Here is a 22,037-nt window from a genome sequence, read left to right on the forward strand (position 1 = left end):
GATTCATTACAGAGCCATTCATCTCAAAAATAGCTACATCAAACATGAACATTATATATGTTGATTCCAGGCCAATCTGCCAGCACAGGAGAGTGAGCACAGCCATACTCTCTCAGCAATGCAAGCAATGGGATGAAATTTGCTCCTCCCTTAGCTCACCACAATATTCTTCCCCAGTTTGAAAGCTTTCCAACATCTGATTATGGTATTTTCTTGATGGTGTTTTTCCATTGTGTCTTTAATGTCCCATTTTCTGGCTGAGGTATTCTTATTTAAAATAGTAGTTTGATAGATTTCCAAAGGATAAATGAAGGTGAATATTTTAATGGTGAAAGTACAAATGTTCAGTGGAGGTCGTAAGGCTGTTTCAGATCAGCTGGATGGGTGCATGGTCTTGGCCATCTGGGTTCAGTATCAGAACAACATTAAAGAGTGCTGGTAAGATAAAGGCATTAGCCAGAAGCCTCCTGATCGATTGACCATAGGTGATAGATTACGATGACAAGAGCATAGCTCCAAGTGAGCTATGCTACTCCTTATAACAGCAATTCATTTGGTGCTATGGCTGCCACATATGCATTCCCCATGCTGAGCAGGTATACCTGTAATTAATATAGGGAACTCCCATTTACCCAGGTACTCAAAAGAATCAAAAGCTAAATTAGATAAAAGCAATTCTAGGGGAATGTTATATAGTATAACTTATCTTAATATGCTACAATGCAGTTGTAGGGCTAAGTTGGTTTTTATGATGTCCAAATGCTTTGAAAATTGACAATGCACCCAAAATTTAATCTGAAACTCATTACAGAGTTTTATTTTAGTGTTCCGTTTTTCACAATTCATCAAGTTGACAATAAGAGTTGTTCCATTTCTCTTTTTAGACTGGTCATTTTAACTGTTTCCTTCACAATTGCCCCACCAAGCAGACAAAGAGCCCGTGAAACCTGAGTCTCGGGCCTTTGGGGGCATCACTGGATATTGCCAAAAATATGTTGTACCAGAAAACAGTTCTGAAGGTGGCTGGAGTAAGACACCCTTTCCAGCCCCCCACTTCTCCCACTCCCCACCCTCGGCTCCCCCACCCACAGTGGCCATCTACATGCATTTCTTACAATGTGAGGTGGTGTCTGTGTTCTTGAACCCTTGATTTGGGCTGTGCTTGTGGCCACAGTCGAAGTGTTGCTTTATGACTTGGAAGCTGGCCCACTTGAGACCCCATTCTTGAACCCCAGGCCACACGCAGAGACCTCAAGTAAGGCGATGCCTCAGCATCAGCGGCCAGGCATGCGAATGAAGACACCCTCTCTGCCTGAAACTGCATGAGAGACCCTGAAGGAGAGCCTCTTGGCTGAGTCCAGTTAACCTCCAATCCCATGACAGGAATGTTAAAATGATGGCCATTGCTTAAAGCCATGGTCATCTGGGGGGAGGTTGTTATGCAGGACTAAATACCTGGAAAACACTTACTTTTAAAGGAGGCATACTCAAGTTCAGATACGTACTCAAACTCTTGCCACTTGGATGATGCTAGCCAAGATCTTACATTTTTAAAATTCTCTTTGTTTATCTTAGAGATGTTTAATCTAGACTACTGCAGGTGCTCAATAAGCATGAGTTTTCCTACTTTCCTCCTTATCTTCTTTCCTTCCCTTCCCTTTCTCCCTCCTTCCTTCCTTTCTGCCTTCCTTCCTTCCTTCCTTCCTCTTTTTTTATTCCTTCTTCCCTCCCTCCCTCTCTTCCTCCTTTCCTCCCTTCCCCCCTCCCTTCTGTTCATCTATCTTTTCATTTCTGGCTTGCTTACTCCTTTCCTTCCTATGTAAATTCCACTGAATGCAGCTGCATTTGTGGTGGACCATTTTGAACTGGAATATGTTAGTGCCAGGTGTGGATATAATTGGACCTTTACTTAGAACGCAAGCAGACAGAAATCAGGATGCATTTTTTTTCCCCCTCCAGTAAAAACTGCTGAATCATTGGTTCCAAAATCGGCATAAAATATGCCCAGACCTTCCACAGACTGCATGTGTGATGTGATCAAGTGCTTTGGGAAATGGGGTAAACACATTTTTAAAAAAGCAATGTTTCCATCAGTTCACAGTGAACATTATCTGAATTCGGTTGGGGCGGGGAAAAAAATCCTTAAAAAGCTAGATAAAGAAAATGAAGGCATGAACAACGTGTTATTTGTAGGAATGACATACATTATCTCCTTGGCAACTACAGCGTGGCATTCAGTTCGGCAATCTATGTTGTGTCATCTTGGATGCCTGAAAAATCACTGTCTCCTATGGAAACAAAGGAAAGAACAACATGAGAAAGAGTTCTAATTTTAGTATACTGGGAGAGTATTTTAAAACCCAGGGACCAGCAGGCTTCCACAGCTCAACAAGAGCTCAAAACGGCATTACATTTTCATTTATTAGTTATGCAATGCTGTAGCATATGGATTAGATCCTAATTTTCTTTGGCCCTGCTTAGCTTTTTATTCATTCTTTGTGGTCAGATGACTCAAGACCATTGTGTGGAACTGTCAATGAGCAGGTATTTGGTAACTTTTTCATGAGCACCACGATCTAAAATTGTGCAAATTCACTTATTTATTCAGGTGACACATATTCATTGCGTGCCAAGTTTTTGAGGCCGTGTAAGGTCCCATACCTTACTCTGTCAATAATCCTGTCATATCAATGGGATATCGTGGCATTTCTTTACTTGAAATGAATTAATAATTTAGCAAACGTTCATTTAGCCCCATTCTATTGGGAGCTAAGGAATCATAGAAATGAACCTCATGGCTACGTAATACTTGATGGAGCACAGAACAATTCTCATCATGGCTCTTCATTGGTCAATGACTTCAGTGAACGTTCTTACGTATAGTCAACTTGTTTTCATCAACAGCGTCCCAGAGAATGGTTCTGAAATATTTATAATAACGACTTATGCTCAGTATAATTTCATTTGGTAGGTAATTTGATGACATCAAAAGTTTTAAATGAAGGAAACTCAGATTGCAGTGTGGCTGACTGGTGTCTAAACATTTTCACAGAGACACCTGAACAGTGGCAGTGGAACTGCTTATCACAGCAGGAGGATGATATGGCTGGTTTTGGGAGATGTGGCATCAGTGTCACCAGGATCTCCCATTAGGGTTCCTGGGAATTCTCCCATAATAGTACTGGAGATAGGACTTGAGTTTTACTGTGGAGCAGAAACTTGGGTTTAAAAAGTTGGGCCTTTCCTCCCTTTGATTTCTGTCTCCGAAGCATTGTCTTTAATGTTTATTTTACACCCCTGTCCAACCTCATCACAGCAGAAGGTGCAGCATTTATCCCTATTTTGGAGGTCTGTTAAAGAATGTCTGCCAGAGTCTCATGGAAGAGCCTTCTATGCTAACTTTCCAAAGAGTGATTTCTGGTGTTCTAACGGGGGGTGAGGGGAGAGAGGGAGAATAGAAGCCACATGCCTGATGTTATAATTTCAGTATTAAAATGGCCAGGTTTCAATTCCTGAGTTTTCCTCCTATCAGGTCTTATTTTTGCTATGTCCTTTCCAAGAGCAGTATTTCAGCTTAGAATTTTCTTGGGTTTGTGGATATATTCATGTGAGATTTAAATAGCATTGCAGCTGTACAGAAAAGCTGTTCTAGTGTGTGCTTTGAAAATCAGCTTTTCAATAACTGATAGCTTTAGAGCTATGATTGAGAGGAAAAATCCAGTCCTTGCCTAAAGAAGCTATTTCAGCCACAGGCTATGTGTTTCAAGCAATTTGAAGAAGGAGAAGCTGATGTTCCTCATCCCTTTGTTCCTGGGGAGGCAGGTTGGTGCCTTGGGGCTCCTGTGTTTCCTGGGTAGCAGGCAGGGGAAAGAGGAAAGTGGAGGCTGATCCAGGAGGTGACTCTCTTATGCTCAGTAGTAATCATTCATAGTTTAATTTTTTAGGTGAGTTTTTTTCTTTCCTTTTTGAAATTTTAGGCATAGTACTTTTTGAGCGGGCAGTGTATGAAATAGGAGAGAGAACACATTTAATTCTAGTTATCAGTTAATATTCTAGGATCAACTCATTAAACAGTCCATTAACTACTATAGTGGCCCAGGAAGTATAATATGGATGGAGTAAATGACAGTCATCTGGTTTTCAAGTGGATTTAAAAGTGCTGCTTTTGGCTATATAGCTTTGCCAATTACTTATCTCCTGAGACACATTTGTGAGACTCGTTTTTGCTGTGTTGAGCATATTGGAGGAGATGATTTTGCTGTTGATTTATTTCAAATGATTTTGTATAGATTTATTCTTTGTTCATTTGACTTACTTTATTGAACACTGTTTAGAGCTTGGTTCTGTGCTAGTCAGTGAGGAAAGGAGAATAGTAAGATTCTGTAGTAGTCCTAAAGAAATGTATATTCTTGAGGGGAACTCACATAGTGTGCAATATACTGGGCTGGGAAAAAGCATAAGAAATTGTGTGACGATAAAACCACCTGGATTAGACTGTCTGTTGGGGTTTGGAGTGGAGGGATTCTGATGAGGGGTGTCAGATTATATTTCTCAGAGAAAGTAATTGCTAGATACTATTTTAAAGAATATAAAGGGGAGGAAAGAAGGCAATTAGAAGAGAATGTGCAAAGACCCAGAAGCGAGACAGTACAGCTCACACATTTAGAAGTGAAGACATTTTGGCTATAATCCAGGCATTTTCATTGGCTTTCCCCCAAAACTGTCACCGTTGCAAGGATTTGTGCGCAAGCAATTTAATTTTGAGGTGATCTCGAGAAACTCAGTGAGGGAAGTGAAATAGAAAGGAAGAAAATCCAAGAAAGTATGATCAATGAATAAAATTACTAGAGCATGCTTATCATGCGAGAGACTCCCAGGCCATGTGGGGAATATGCTTCAAAACTCTTCCATGGGTGGGATGGGGCGGGAGGTAGAAAAAATAGATAGGTTGGGAAAGTACTGAGGTTAGTGGAAAAGAGTAAGACAGAAGGAAGTAAGAATTGCTAAAGTTTTGTGGCTTGGAAAGATGGCTGGATAGTGTGCAGGTATTTAAAATCTAAAATACAACAGAAGGGATATATTTATTTGACTAAATATATTTGGTTCATTGGATATGAATATACTGGTGTATGTACAAAAATTAGACTTTGGACAGTGGCAAGAATGTGTCAAAGGGTAGAAATTTGGGACTTTTCCCCACTTTGTATCAACAGAGCCAAGATCAGTGCCTAACATAAATAGGCACTTAATAAATATTTGTGAAATAATTGAATGAATAAATCCATGCATGAATGAATAAATAAAAAGTATTATCTCCCTCTAGTACATCCTGCTGGACATATAGGTCTACAGGTTGGAAAAAATTTGGGAAGTAAACATTGAATTTATGCTATTGTTGTAAAGATGGTAATTCAAGCCACTGAATAGGTTTATTCACCTGAAGATTCAGAAAACCAAGATGTCCAAGAGTTTAACCCTATGGAAAGATAATATTTAAGATTAAGTAGAGGAAGAGAATCTCACACTGGAGACTGAAATAAAATGAACAGTACTATTGTAGATTATGGAATTTATGGGGAACATTTAAAGAAGGAAGAAGTGATCAATATTGTTAGATGCTGCGCTGATAGTAAGACATAGATTTCAAAAAGAGACTATTGGAATAATCTACAAAGAGTTTCAAGAGAAAGATAGTGGGGGGGGGGGTTAAATAAAATAACTATGGATTAAAGAATAAATGACAAATGAAGAAATGGAAACAATATATGTAGACAATTTCCCCCCAAATTGACAGTGATAAAGTAGCACTAGAAGGAGTCAAAGGTTCAAGAAATTGTTGGAGATGATGTTTGCATTTACTTCTTTAAAAAAATATTTTTATTGATTTCAGAGAGGAAGGGAGAGAGAGATAGAGAGAGAGAGAGAGAGAGAGAGAGAGAGAGAGAGAGAGAGAGAGAGAGAGAGAAAGAGAGAGAGACAGAGAGACAGAGAGACAGAGAGAGAGAGAGAAACATCAATGCAAGTCCCATGCTTGGGATTGAGCCCACAAGCTGGGCATGTGTTCTGATGAGGAATCGAAGCATGCCCTTCTGGTTCATAGGTCAATGCTCAACCATCGAGCCACACTGGCTGGGCTGCATTTGCTTCTTTATAATCTGAGAGAAATTTAAGTATGTTGTGAGAGTGCAAACATTTTTTAAATTGCTAATATAATTAGGTAGAACAATATCTACAGGATTCTTGTTGTATTCCTATCTTTAAGCATCCATCAGCTTAGAAGGAAACTTTTAAATTGGAGCCCTTAATTATCTCTTACAGTTGGCAGATCTAGGCAAGTTAGGTTGCTAGTTCTTAGCATTGCTCCGAGGAGCTGATTAACTTCACCCAGGGATTAGGAGAGGAGATGAATTTTGACTAGAGCACAAAATGTAGCATTCCCATATATTTCCAGCATTTCCTGAGATGGGTAGTTACAGTATTCATTTAACATTTAGTTTTATTTAAAAAAAAATACAGTGAATATCTGAGTACAGAATTCATGAAAACTTATATAGCAATATTTTACCTCATATGGACTTACCTACTTAGCTCTCTTTAGATATGAAATGATAATATAATAATAATAATAATAATAATAATAATAATATTCTAGTGTGGATCACTTACTATATTCTAGGCAGTCATTTAAGCACTTTAGAGACGCTGCTCCATCAATATTGGTTATCCCTATTATCTTCATTTACCCAAGACAAATCTGAAGCAGAGAGGCTAAATCTTGAATCAATCCAATTTCAGAACCTTTGGTTCTGATTTGTTTTTTAACTATTAATATAGTTCTATACAAGAATGATAATGAAGATAGGAGTTTGGTAGCTGTGGGTTTTGAGATTTGTTTCATAGATTTTTATAGAAGGCACATTTCCCTTGCTTCCAACCAGATATATGGGTCTCCTAGTTTCAGGTCTGCTTGGCTGGAGCAGTTATCTTGGTGATGTACATTAATGTGCTGATGAGCCACTTGCTGTAAATTGCAACTCAGCTACTGGTTCAATTCGTGCTACATTTGCAATCTGCCTTTACTGAAGTGCAAAATTGGCTTTCTTGTTTTAAAGTGGTACAACATGCCAAATAGTCTAATACCGTATTTTCTGGCTCAAGTAAGATCATCTAGGCTCAGAGGAAATTTTAACATTTTCACTTTGGATGAGCAAGCTGGTTCAGGATGAGAGCCTTGTTAAATGTTGGATGGTTTTGATAATGCCCCGATGGAAACTGTAGCTTATAGAATGATGCTGATCCTCAGGACAAGCCCAATTATTTCCTGGAGGGAAACCAAAGTGGCTTCAACTATCGGGGGACTTATCTATTTGACAAGGTAAGAACTACCAACCTGTGTCATGGTAGAATATCAGTTTGTTCTGCTGTACTGTTTTGCTGTAAATGGAGTAGATTTGTAATGGATTGTGTTAACAGGATAATTCAACATGGGCTTTATACCGATTGACTGTGCTCCTGTTTGTAAAGAGTAGAGAGGGGGATTGATTTTGAAAATATCAGAGCATTGAAAATTGGTGGCTTCAGGAGTCCTGTTCTGCTACATAGACATGTGTACACACATTTACATTATACCTAATTTGGCACAATGCATATGCCAAATTAGGTATAATGTAATTAACTTTATTACATTATTCATTAACTTTAATTATTTGTAGGTAACTACATGTTTAAGAATCATTCTCAAGTCAGCAACTAGAGCTAGTGCTTATGTTGACACCTTTCCTGGGCTACAGTTGAAGTTGAAATTGCAGGGTCCTTTGCACTGGGGAATAATGTTTCAAGTTCACCATCAATTTAAGTCACTTTTTACACATCTTTGAAAGTGCTATATTCAAACTTAAGGGAAAATTTATCAAAGAAAGTTGGGACACAGTTTTCTGCTTGCAGAAGAACATTATGGGAATACACACACACACACACACACACACACACACACACACACACACATATATATATATATATATATATATATATATATATATATATATATATATATATTATCACATAGGAGATGCAAATTTTGGGTGATGTTAACTTCTAAAACAGCATAGGGTTTCTTTTTCCAATTAAAAATATTTGCTCAAGTGGATTGTATTTGTTGTTAAGATAAAATTTTCTGTAGAATAAATTATCTAATGTAGACCTATTTATAACTATTTTTTAGGCCTAAATATATAAAATACCTAGGATGCAAAGAATTTCTGTAAGTGCCTTGTGACAGCCAATCACCAAAGAAATAAGAAGAATATTAGGAAGAGTGGGAGCAAGAATCTTATATAATAAAAGCCTAACATGCAAATTGTCCCCTTGGGCTGTTATTCTACTGTGAGTTTGACCACTCGCTATGGGCTTTATATGTGCTATGACATGTGCTGACCACCAGGGAAGGGCATGGAACATGGTGGGTGTCGGCGATGGGCCCCAACAAGAGCGGGACCATCGTGGGGTGGTGGAGCAGGTGAGGGGGTGGTGCTAGGCCAAGGCAGAGTTCCAGGCGGGGCTGCAGGGCTATGTGCCTGGAGGCCTAATCCCCACAGTCCACCTCAAGGGACCCCACCCATGCATGAATTCATGCACCGGGCCTCTAGTAATTCATAAAAACTCTAGAGCAGAGGTTGGCAAACTTATTAGTCAATGGAGCCAAATATCAACAATATGACGATTGAAATTTCTTTTGAGAGCCAAATGTTTTAAACTTAAACTTCTTCTAATGCCACTTCTTCAAAATAGACTCTCCCAGGCCCTGGCATTTTGTGGAAGAGCCACACTCAAGGGGCCAAAGAGCTGCATGTGGCTTGCAAGCCACAGTTTGCTGACCATGGCTCTAGAGCAATTTTCACTCACATTAGAAAGGTAGGCTTAACCAGAGGAAGGTTTTTTTTAAAATTTGTTTTGCTTTTATGAGATAATGTAGCTATGAGGATAATACAGTTTTTAGCTTATAATAAAATTAAGTAAATTTAAATCAAATCAAAATCTGAAAAATCGAATTGTTCATAAATGTCACTTACCTAGTTTGTGTTACTGTAGACATATTTCTGGTAAACTCTTTTCTGCTTTCTTTCAAAATATAGCATATATATATTTGCTATTGTAAGCAGTTTTCTGAAGTGGTTAGAAGTGTGGGTTTGGGATTCAAATTATGACTAACCCATAATTATCTTACCTTAGGAGAAATACCCAACTTTTCTAAGCTTCAGTGTCCCCATTGGAAAAATTAGAATATTAATACCATCTCCTTGGTGGTTATGATAAATATGGGAGGTTATTTGTGGAAACCATTTAGTGTAGTGCTTCATTTATAGTAAGTGTTCAATAAATTGTAGAGAGGTTGATATAGATTCAAAACGCCTGTCAGGAAATGCCAATATCAGACCTTAGTTATCTTAGTTACCTTAGAGTGGAAATGGAAAACATTGCCCATTTCAAAAGCCAATAAAAGTTGAGAAAAGGTGAATTTTATAACATCCTTAAGAGATCTCAAATTTTAATTGACAAGGAAGATTATTGGCTTTCCTTATCTTTATCCCACTGAGAAAAATCTTTGTAAATTGTGCCCACCACCACAAAACTTTTCTTCCCTTTCCCCATAGTTCTTCCCCCAGGTTATCAACTTCTTCCTCATTCCTAATATTTCAGCTCTTGTCACATTCACAAAGAGATTTTCCCAGCATTCAGGCCAAGTAATGTACTTCTTAATTCCTCTACTTTTCCTTTATACCATTTATTTATTTATTTATTTATTTATTTATTTATTTATTTTTATAATTCCTATGAGAAATTTCAAAGACTGTTTTTCATCTCTGCACTCCCAATCGCCAGTAAAATAATTCTAAAAGCTGAGCACTTAATACATATTTGTGAATGAATGTTTTAGTTGAGTTAGTCAATGTATTTAGTGGGTCCTTTATTGCTTATGAGATTAATTGTGGATCTTCTAATACTTCCAACAAGAGGAGAAGCATAGGACTTGAGCTTTTTTTCTCCTAAAAACAAAATCTATTAAAGCTATTATAAATGTTTAGATTCAATAGGCAAACATTGTCCAATATTCCAAACTCAGGCTACTTCAGGTAAGGTCTTTGGCTCATCAAAGACTTCCTTCTACTGCATAGCTATGAATTCACAAAGGGCTGTGGCTGATAATGCTTGGAATTCCCCCTCCCCCAGAAGAAGGATATCCTGAGGATTTGGTGTTGATAAATTATTGCTTTTTAGACAGAACCCCTGCTGCCTTTGCTGATGCAGATAAAACTGTGACTCATATTACTTGCTATGCCAGCCTCCTATAATGTTGGCATGGATCTACATCTTTCTGGATGGCTATTTGTCATAGCACAATTTCATTATGAACAAATCATATCAAGTCTATATTAAGGAAAAAGCACTGTACAAGCATTTTCTAAGTTTAAATGAGATTTTCTGAATATTTTGAAACTGAAATAACTCATTTCCATATGATGTGGATGCTTTTTAAAAAATGAATTTATTTGGCCATCCAAGTTAGGGATTGAAAAACCTAGCAAGATTTCTTTTACAATTTTTGTCAGATATCATTACATATATTGTCTACTTTTAAGAATTAAAAAAATATATTTTTAATATAAAGTGTGAAAAGGTTATAAATTATGTTAATTACACCTTTCCAATATTTGAATAAATACACGCTCTGAAACCCATAATAAATGTACACACATTTACATATAAACACAGTGAAAAAGTCATAATCTGGTACTGGTTGGGTGGTTCAGTTCGTAGGAGTGTCGTTCCAGTATCAAAAGGTTGTGGGTTCAATACCTGGTTGGGGAGCTTAAGGGAGACAACCCATTAATGTTTCTCTTTCTCTTTCTCTCCCTTCCTTTTTTTCTAAAAGCAATAAACATATCCTCAGGTGAGGATTTAAAAAAAGTCATAATCTGAAGAGAGGCAAAAATATTTAGGGGAAAATAATGGGTAGTTGAAGTGGAATCTGGAGCTAAATCCAAACTGAAGGTCAAATGAAAGCCCCACTTAATCCTGGCAGCTGTGGCTCAATTTGTTAGTCATCCTCCCATGAACCTAAAGGTTGCTGGTTCGATTCCTAGTCTGGGCACATGCCCTGGTTTTAGGTTAGATTCCTAATCCCAGGTAGGGTATGTGCAGGAGGCAGCCAATCAGTGTTTCTCTCTCTTCCACTGCATCTCTCTCTAAAAATCAATTTTAAAAAGATCTTTAAAAAGAAACAAAAGCCCCAGTTAACTGAATTCCTCTGATTTGGATGAAGAGAAACTGAAAGTAACTCAAGGTCTCCTGGATGGTTCTTACATCCAGGCAGCTGGGACAATTTAGGCAGAGGCTGTAGAAGCCCCTACCATTTTTATTAATAAAGGACAACTAAAAATATTACACACAGATCAATGCTTAATTATTGCCAAATGCATCTCAGTTTCTCTGCCTTTTATCTTGACTCTACCTAGGATTTGGGGTTGTATGAAAAGTACACTCACTCGGTGAGGAAGAGAGGGCAGAGCAGCCTAGAAATGAAGAGAGTATGTGAAAGGAGAAAGCTACAAGTTTGTTTAGCTTTTATTTTTCCCTAGGAAAAGGTTAGCTAGTATACAGTATTTAAAAATCTTAAAACTATATGTGTTCTGAATTTATTATTACTCAAGTTAGATGATAGTCTTAATCTGCTCAGGTGATCATAGCAAAATAACATAGATTGCATGGCTTAAACAGCCAACATTTATTTTCCCATTGGTTTAGAGACTAGGAAGTTCTAGACCAAGGTTCCAGCAGGTTTTGGGGTATGGTGAGGGCTCTTTTCTTGGCTTGCAGATGGTTGTCTTCTTGCTGTGTCCCTATGTGACTCTGAGAAGTGCTCTTTGATGTCTCTTCCTCTTTCATGAGCATAGCAGTTCTGTCTCAGCAGGCCTCCATCCTCATTACCTCATTTAACCTAATCACTTCCTCCAGGATCTTACCTTTAATACAATCACCTCGGAGTGGGGGAGTATCAGGACTTCAACATGTGAATTTTTGAAGGGCCACAATTCAGTCTATAGCAGTGATTAAAACCTCTTAATATTTATTAAAAAAACAAAAAACAACCTTCTTGGACACTTGTTTCTTTCTACATCTCAATTGATTCCTTTCATGGACTCATTTCCTGCTTCCAATTTATATGTGGAAGAAAGTCATTTTGATTAATGTAATTGAAGTAGATTAAAAAAGAAGAGTGACACTATAATAGCAGACCAATATATTCACAGATACAAATTTTAAATTTTTTCTGTTATATTTAGAAAGTGTGCCAAACTGGGTTGCCAAAGTTCTAATTATGAGCCAGTGTTCTAGGTGTGACTTTTTATTGGTAGAATGGGGTGTGAATATAGTCCTGTACTTTGGATGACAACAGTTCTTCCAATCCGTGTTGTTTCCCTGAGTTCCATTATCTGGATCTCACTGGTAATTGGAAAAGTCACAGAGAGAGACCAGTGATCTGATATAATTGTGCTTAACTCCCAGTGCTTATTCTTTTCTTTTTAAATCCTCACCAGAAGGTATATTTCTATTGATTTTTAGGGATATAACTTATCTATATATGTCTAAATATAAAGAGAGAGAGAGAGAGAGAGAGAGAGAGAGAGAGAGAGAGAGAGAGAAAGAGAGAGAAACATTGAGAAACATTGAGAAACATTGATCGGTTGCATCCCTTACACACCTCAATTGAGGATTGAACCCTCAATCTAGATATGTGCCCTGATTGGGAATCAAATCCACAACCTTTTTTTTGGGGGGGTGTATGGGATGACACTCCAACCAACTAAGCCACCTAGCTAGAGCCCAGTGTTTATTCTTATAAACGTTTAGAGTGACTACAATGCTGCTTTTCATTATTGAGCAAGAGCAGAATCATCCAGCTTAGTGTTTGCATTTGGAGAAAGTGAGTGGCGAGTCCTTTGCCCTCGCCCCTCTCTGGGTTATGCTGGCAGCAATAGTGGATGTATCTCCTGGAGCAAATCCAGGTCAAGATGGCTTGATCAAATTTAGAACTTATGCTCTGACTACTGAAGTCTCTGACAAAGAGATTTTCTTTACTGGAGACACATATTTAGTATACAAAGCATTGGGGGGAGGAGGAGAAGAAGCTTTAAGAATACCTATAACAAAACTAATTACAAAAATCACAGATCTTCAAGAAATCCTAATATTTTACATTTTCAACTTCTAAATATGTAAATGGGAAATGAATGAACTCTTTAAGACCTTGTTCTCTGGTAATTCCCCAATTGAAGACATAAATTTCTTATCCCAGTTCCTGGTATTGAAAGTAATATTTCTATAGCTTATGGAAAGACAAACATTGAATTAAATGCTAACATTTCTGAGGAAATTAAATACAATAAATAGGAAACTCAGCGCTTTCATTACTTACTACATTTTGTTGTTCAAGTATATGATAGAGTCTCCTGGAAACTGTATGAAATATTTAGCATGTTTATTTGAAGAGGGTGTTTTTCATTTCCATATTCTTACAACACAACCAATAGCCCTCAGTAAATCTCTGCCTGGAGTCTGCTCCCCCATATTTATTTCCTTATTAAATAGGATGTGTGGCTAGCTAGCCCCTTAAGCCCTGTCGAAATGGCCTTGAATACATAGCTTTACATTATTGGATTTTTTTTTTGTATGTGACTCATTGATATTCTAGAAGATAAACCTGTTCATTATTAGCCTTGTTTGTTTTTCATTTGGAAAGTTAAATTACATTTTATTAAACTTCCTTAGCTTCTCGGGCAGGCAATATGAATGTAGCTCGTGTTCTACAAACTTCGTATTAGTCACTTTATCTCATTGTGGCTAGAGTAATAAGTGTCGATGAATTTTCATTTTTGCAGTTGATCATACTTCTTTAGAAGCTGTGTCAGATCACTGTCATGATTGACAAATTGCTTGGCTTTGCTCCTGTTTGCTTGTTGCTGCTTTAATTTGTTGTCGGTGTTTGAATCTGCCACTTCCCTTCTCTGTCCCACCAGTTTCCTTGCTTCGGGCTGTTGTGACTAATGACAAAATGATTTCCAACTAAATCATTTTTTAAAATTCAAATGAAGCTGAGGTACTTTTCTTGTTTGTAACCACTGTGTCTGCTGAATACTGATGGAGCCACTCAAGTCTCTGAACACTGTATGCAACATAACATTACTCTGGCTGACACATTAGTTGTTTCAAAACTTGAAAACTGTGTGAATAATATTTCTAGTGAGTCATGTGCCAGGTAACTCCTCAGAATGCTCAATCCTTTTGTAGTTTGTCACCATGGAAAATGACACACTTTTTACACAGTAGACCTTGAGACATGAGTTCAAAATAACTTGAGTATTATTTGTTGTTTGGCAGAGATCAAAGATTTAAGCCTCAAATCAGTCTAATTTGCTTTCCTTTATATAAGTTCTGATAATAGAGTATTGAGAGACGTATTAGGTATTCTCAATCACCCTTGGGATTGAGTCGAAATAATTTCCGTGCTCTAGGACTGTGCAATATTCTAGAAGTCTGACCCATAAACAAAGAAATAGTAATCTGGAGGTCAGGTAAAAAGTATTTTTACAGTTTTTCTTTAATTTTCTTAATTTGAAAAATAATCTTGATTCTGTACTATATCCATTCCATCAAAATTTATTTTAAAATGAAGTAGATACCTGCTCTGTCCATTAGCACGAAATGATTAATAAGATGGTCTTTATAATCTAGAAGTTCACTCGTAATCTTAGAGATTTGACCTTTGTTTACAAGTGATAGCACACTTCATTCTGATTACTCCCTCCATTTTCACCAAGTTTCTCGCTTTATTGATTTTTTTTTTTTTTCAGTCATCACAGATTGAGCTCATCTCTTTGACTTGGGATCACTTTTTTCTCTGGACATTTTTTTTACTCTTATTTGATAATTATAACTTGTTTAATTATAGATGTCAGAATATAATTTTCAAATCTTCAAAAACATGGCAAACAAATATTGAATGGACGTTAAGTCAAAGTATCGTTCAACTCATTAATTAATGAGAGAACCACTTAAATGACAAAATGGGTTCAAAATCTTTTATGAGTAATAACTACAAGTAACTTAAAAAAATAAATGTTTGGATGAGGTTGATACGTTAGATTCAGAAGTGGTTAGCATCCTCCAGGGCAACAAAATCATACTTATGGGTATTGTATACACTGGTCTTTTCTACTGGACAGGAGCCTACAAGTTAATATGTAACTTCATAAGTATTTGGCTCAAATCCAATATTAAATAGCAAAATCCAACTCAAGTAAATTCTTCTAGAGACTAAATAATCCTTGCATGGAATTGTTAATTAATGCTCCATTATGACATTGAAAGAACATGCTGTACTCATTTCTGACTTCCAAGTTTCAAATAATTTTTAACAATATGATTGACTTATATGTACTTGACTGACTCAAATGACTCAAAAGGAGTAGTTATTAAGATTTTAATGCCTCCTCCACATTTGTGCATGAAGAGGCTGTACAATATGGCAGAGCACTTAGTTAAGTAACTCCGTGTATGCCTTCCATTCAGTCATGACCTTTCTGTTTGTATTTTTCCCTCCTGTAAATGAGGAACTGCAATAAGTTGAACACTAAAGAACTCTTGCAGTTTTAAAATGTTGTTATTCTTTAAAAATGGGGTTAAAAAGGGCAAAATATATTGGTCCTTTAGTGTGTGGAGTTAGGCAACAGGGTCTGCTACTGGTCTTTGATGAATTCTGGGCAGGAGAGCCTTCTAATTACCCCAGAATGTCTGGGGAACTTCTCCTCACCAGAGTTTTGGGAATACCGCCTTTAGGACCCTTGGATTAGTTGATCTGCATATGTTATCTAGTGCCATAACAATGGTTCATAACAAACAACTACAACACTTAATTAGCATACAATAATTTATTTTTGCTATCAGTACTATAAGTGAATTAGAAAGTTCTGTTGATCTTGATTAGGATTGGCTGGGCAGTTTATTGTCTCTTAGCTGTCTAGTGATCAGCTAGCTATGGGCTTCTAGGATAACCTCCCTAGGATGACTGATTCTGCTCTAAAAGATTTCTCCATCGGGCTGTCCACTGTTGGTGGCAGTGTTCTGAGAGTGGAGTTAAGCCAGGGCTCTTCAGGCTAAGACTTGGAAGTGCACACTATCACTTGACCACACTGTTGGCCAGAGAAAGTCATAAGGAAGCCTGAAGGAAAATAGGCTCCAGATCCTGAAGGTGGGGCATGGGATATGAAGAGGGAGGATGAATTATTCAAGCAACCATTAGAACATAATTCAAGTTGGGATTTCAGGAAGTTCCAGAAGGATATTGATGGAAAAGAAGATGAGGTCATATAAATGTGCTTGTGATTTCTTGTGGGGTGCAGTTAGGTTACTTAGAATTAGTGTCATCTTTGTATGTCTTACTTTTAAGATTAATTATGCAAGACTAACTCAGTGTGTGGAGTTAGTTTATTCATATTACTGGGGCAAATCCCTTCTGAATACTCTGCCAAATGTTATTTGAATGTTGAGGTTTCCCAGCCTGGCTGGTGGGAACAGGCATACTCCCTGATTTAATGTATGCCAGGTACTGCTTCTAATTCTTTCAGGTGGTTCTTTAAGGTAGTTAATTCTCCCCACCCCCTTAATCTGATCTGGGCTTAGCAAAATACTCAATAGGATCCTTCAGACATTTGGAGTTCTCTCTCTTTTTTCAGAATATGCTTCACTGTTACTTTTTCCCGTGAACGCTAACCACCTTGATTTCCCTAGATTCTCAGCTCCATCTCCTCAATTCAGGTGGTCTGCCAGCTTTTGCCCAGATTCTCTTTTTGCACAAAGCATAGGATTATCTCAAGGTTGTTACTTTTTTTTTCCTTTTCCCCCCAGTGATTATGATTCTATGTTGTCTAGTGCCCAGTCTCTTCAAAAAATAATTTTTAATTCATATATTTTCTTTAAGTTTAAATCTTTTTTCTTTCTTTTTGAAATCCTTACCTAAGGATATGTTCATTGACTTTAGAGAGAGAAGAAGGGGGAAAGAGAGAGATACATTGACGTAAGAGATAAATATCGACCAGTTGCCTCCTATACTTGCCCCGGCCTGGTGATCAAACCCGCCTCCTACCGTGTTTCCCCGAAAATAAGACATCCTCCGAAAATAAGACCTAGCTCATGGAAAGATAAAACATCCCCTGAAAATAAGACCCAGCGCAACTTTGGGAGAAAAAATTAATATAAGACACTGTCTTATTTTCGGGGGAAAAGGGTAGGTATGTGCCTGACCTGGAATTCAATTGCAATCCTTTTGTGTAGAGAGTTACTCTCCAACCAGCTGAGCAACCCAGGTGGGGCTTTGTCCAGTCACTTCATGCAGGAGAGTGAATTCTGTCTCTGTGGCTCCATTTTGGCCAGAAATGGAAGTATCCAATTCTTAGAATTTATTTTTAGGAAAAAGATAGGTTTCTAAAGATTATAGATGACCTAACTTTTGGTGGAAAAGGCAGTAGGAAAATACCAAATTATATGGTTTTTGAAACTACATATTTCTCTCTTGCTTGTCCAATTGGTCCTTTTACTACTCTCTTCCTTCTCTCTTAGTGTATTAGTTTTATATTTTATTGTATCATGTGCATGGGTATTCATGTTATCTTACCAATAATAGTGTAAGCTTTTTAAATGTTGTGGATATACCTTGCACTTCTTTACATTCTTCGCCATGTGTATTACATTTTAGAGTTAAAGGTAATCAATTAATCAATTAAAGGATCTCAAAATCTGAGGGTTAATTAAGTGATGTGTACAGTGTGCTTTGTAGAGTAAATGTTCTGAGTAAAATATGGTAATTAACTTCTTAGGTTGATGTCAATTTTGATTTAAATTGTCTCCACTGAAGTTAGGTGCCATATGTGAGACACTTTGTCAAGAGTTCAACCGCAGTCTACTTAGAAGAATTGTCCGGGCTGACAGGAAGAACGCTCTCCAAGCCTCTCAGAGCCTGTTATGGCTCTCACCTTGTGAGGCTTATTTTCTTTCTCTGAAAACTTGAAGACATAATTCACAAATATATGAAATATGGATTGAACACTTTTAACCTGCTTGATGAGTGTGGTATTGAAAAAAGATTATATTTGTAGACCGAGCATTTTTCTATAAAGTGGATTCTCAGTTAATTGTATGTAATATCTGTAAAATTTCTTGTATGCTGGCCTCTGAATCATACATTTGTGAGCTGTTCTTCCTCTGTCTCTCTTCTACTTCTCCATCTTCTCCCCCATCATTTATTTCGTGAAATGGTAGGGAAAGAGTATATAGAAAGCAATTACTATTTATCCTTAATATAACTTAGAATAAATGTAATTAAGAAACAAACATCTTTGCAAACAATCACACCATAACTAAAGACAGACATCATTTGGGGAATAATTTGAGCAATTGCTTTCCTTCACTAGTGTGGACAATATATAGTTCGCTATACAGTTATTTATCATGTCTGTCAAAATATAAGGAGCATTAATTTTAATATTTTTTGTGCATCTTCATTCAAATATAGTTTTGTTCTACACAGAATAATTTAATGGAAAATACTGAATTTCATGTTGATTGAAACATTTTTATACATAAATAATTTGAACTTAGATATTTATGCAATGGTAATCCTGTTTATATGTCTAATACAATGTTTTATTTAAAATCTATTTTCCTTTGTTTTTGCATTATGGATTGTGGTAAAAATCTAAAATGCATTAGGATTTCTGGATTTATAATGTTGTGTATGATTGCCTATAGAAGACTACTAGTATGAAAATAAATTCCAGAGATTTAAAAATGAAAGCTTTTTGGATTTTTTTAAAAAAAGAATGTCATATACATGTGGATGCTTATTATTATTGTTATTCCATGCACAAGAAAAAGTAAAGTTCTTCCTGTTTATAAAGCAAACTATACAAAATTCACTGAAATGTATACAACATATTATAGAATATTATTTACAGTAAAACTGAACAAATAAGTTGTACTACCATCATCCTGAATCCTTAAAGTCAAGTATAACTCTAGTTTATGCTCACAAAAGCCTAACATCTTTTTATAGATTTAAATTTTAATTATTTATAGGAATAGATAACATTTTGAAAAAAGAAAATTTTTGATTCAGAGTTCCAAATATGTCCACATTCTTTTTTGGTAAGCTGATTATAGCATATTAATAAAGGTCTATTTTACGGAAACAACTAGTTCTAATTATTTGATCCATTTACATTTTGTATAAATCTATATAAAATGACATACTAATGTAATTTTGATTGTATCTTTTCAGAACACAAATGCCAGCCTGAACATGAGGAAAAGAACAAATGTTTTGGTTCAGTCTGAATCTGATGTTAGCATCAGAACCGAGGTAGGAAACTATTCGAGCAGATCTTCCATGACTGTTCAGGCAGCTTCTGATTCCACATCGCAGACTTACTTAGCTTCCAGTCCAAACCCATTCAGCCATGCAAATGCCGCTGAGACTATATCTGCTGCGAGAGCTTTACCATCTGCTTCTTCCACTCCTAGCAGAACTGGGTATGTGCCCCAGCAAGCTTCAGCAGGACCTGCTTTTACCCACCATGTGTTTGGATCAAGACTGGGGCGAATTAAGACAACAGTTAATACCATAGGGGCTTCTGGGAAGTCGTCAGCCACTCCTCCTCCTTCTGCCCCACCTGGATCTGGCACAAGTAAAATAGACAAATATGCCCGCATTCTCTTCCCAGTAACATTCGGGGCATTTAACATGGTCTATTGGGTGGTTTATTTATCCAAGGACACTATGGAGAAATCAGAAAGTCTATCGTAATTTTTTTTGCTATAAAAGTTTCCTAAAATACGATGAACTTGAATGCAGAATGTCTTTTTTAATGTTCTTCAAGGTAAACAATTGTTCTTTGCTAAAATAAAAATCCTATGTAATTTTCCCATTTAAAAAAAAATTCAAGACAGTTATTGGGCGAGTTAATTAATTCCTCAGTGAAAAGAAAAAGAGCCAATTTTCATTTCAGAAAAATAATTTAAATAGAATCAATTCAGCATTCAAATTAGACAGAATACAGACCATCTTGGAAAGTTGGGACAAGAGAAATAGGGCTCTTAGAAATACGTGGTGCATATTTATGCATCAAAATTTGAAAACAGACTATGACATTTTTTAAATATACACTATGAATATCAACCAACCACCCTAAATTTCCCAGTGGCATTGCCCTTAATCAAAATTGTTTATCGGATATTATATGCAGTGACCTTTGGAGATCCTCTCACCTAGTTTTTGCAAGAAAAGGACTTTTCCTGTTAAATTAAACATTTTTAAAAGGAAAATGGAACAAAACAACTACTGATCTATGGAGTGAAACCTCTGCTGCATCAAAAAGAAATACAGAGACCAGGGGAAATACATTCCCTGTCACATGTTGACCAAACAGGACTTAACAGTTGACTTGGAAATCTGTGCTTTGAGCCAAAGTTTAACTCATTGTATTAGTTCTCTTGATAGTAGTTCATTCAGTTATGTATTTCTTTAATGTATGTTTATTCAGAGCCTACAGTGTCGCAGGCACTAAGCTAGACATTGTCTCTCTAGAAAAGCTCCTTCACCTTTATCTACAATATTACTTAAATAGAGTAGTCAATGCATGCTAATGAACCATAAACTAGCAGAAACCAGTGCATTCTTTAATGGAGAAACATGATCTAGAATCTGAAAACATATTCAAAATATCTGTCTCCTACATTGATAGAGATAACAGGTATGTTGCTCACATAGCCACTTTGGAGATAAGTACACATCAGTACTTCAGCAATTGACATAAAAATATAATGAAAATGTGGTACAGACTTTTCTGTACGTGAAAAGCACTGTGCACCTGAAAGAAGAAATCTGGGCACTGTAAGACCATATGGATTACCTGTCTGAAAGTTGATCAGTATCACATAATAGAATTTGATCAGAATCACAGAATCATCAGAATTAGGAACTCAACACAAGCATTTTTTAGATGTCTCTCCCAACACAGATTCGGTGAAACGTATTAGCTGGTGAAATGCTACACTTCTGGGAGGTTTCTGTGTCCATAGTTCTGTATTTCAGGGCAATTTCATGTTCATTTGGAGGGGAAGCTCTGTATAGTTTCATAACTAAGGTGAGATTTTTAGAATTAAAAGAGCAATAGCAAAGGAATGGAATACCGAAAACATCCTAGCCAAAGGGTAGGATGCCGCTGTCTCTGTTATGCAATTTATCAGGATGCTCATGTACTGACTTTTCTTTTTCATTAGGTAGGCTTAACAAGTTAATTGAATTTCTGGCAGCTGTCTTATGCTGTTAAATCTAGCTCCAGTTTTTTTGTTGTTGTATTGCTTCCAAATTTTTCTTTTATACTACTCTGTCTCCCTAACCTAGGTTTTGTGAATGAATGTGTTCTGCATGTTTGGGGGAACATTTGGAAAGAAATGGCCACTTTGAAAACAGGATATCTCTCTCTCTCTCTCTCTCTCTCTCTCTCTCTCTCTCTCTCTCTCTCTCTCTCTTGAAAATAAATGATATTAATTGGTATTAGTTTTTCGGTTATTGCATTGCATTGGAGTGACTTTGTATGAGACCTGTAACATGTGCAAATGCCAAATATTAATTGTGAGTCATGTTGGAGAATGCCTTATTGGTTATCTCTTTAGATGATATTTAAAATAATCAACAGTTTGAAGGCTGAAATATGCTTTAGAAGTCACCCAATCTTAACCCCTTATTTATAAATTGAGGCTAGTAATATGAGGCCCAGTAAAATTTGTATAAATGTATATACTTAATAAAGAGTTCTTGTACACAAAACTTATCAAACATTATTTCATGAATGCAAATAGATGTCTAGCCTTGAGGGCAATGCTTGAAATTATAGGAAGCTATGATTTTCATTTTTCTAATGAGA

The 22,037-nt window shown here is 36.7% G+C and overlaps 1 protein-coding gene across 2 annotated transcripts in view; it reads left to right on the forward strand.

Annotated features, from left to right (window-relative positions):
* Window positions 1–22,037, forward strand: part of GABRA4 (gamma-aminobutyric acid type A receptor subunit alpha4) — a 177,276-nt gene that overhangs the window by 43,048 nt on the left and 112,191 nt on the right. The window contains exon 9 of one of the 2 annotated variants that reach the window (XM_036417206.2): window positions 19,391–19,471. In XM_036417206.2, coding sequence (XP_036273099.1) covers window positions 19,391–19,471 — 81 coding nt within the window. Of the gene's footprint in view, window positions 1–19,390; window positions 21,202–22,037 lie in introns of those variants that run through there. The other variant, XM_036417201.2, reaches the window with a different exon arrangement.

Source organism: Pipistrellus kuhlii, unplaced genomic scaffold, assembly GCF_014108245.1.
Source record: "Pipistrellus kuhlii isolate mPipKuh1 unplaced genomic scaffold, mPipKuh1.p scaffold_m20_p_1, whole genome shotgun sequence".
Taxonomy (NCBI): Eukaryota; Metazoa; Chordata; class Mammalia; order Chiroptera; family Vespertilionidae; genus Pipistrellus; species Pipistrellus kuhlii.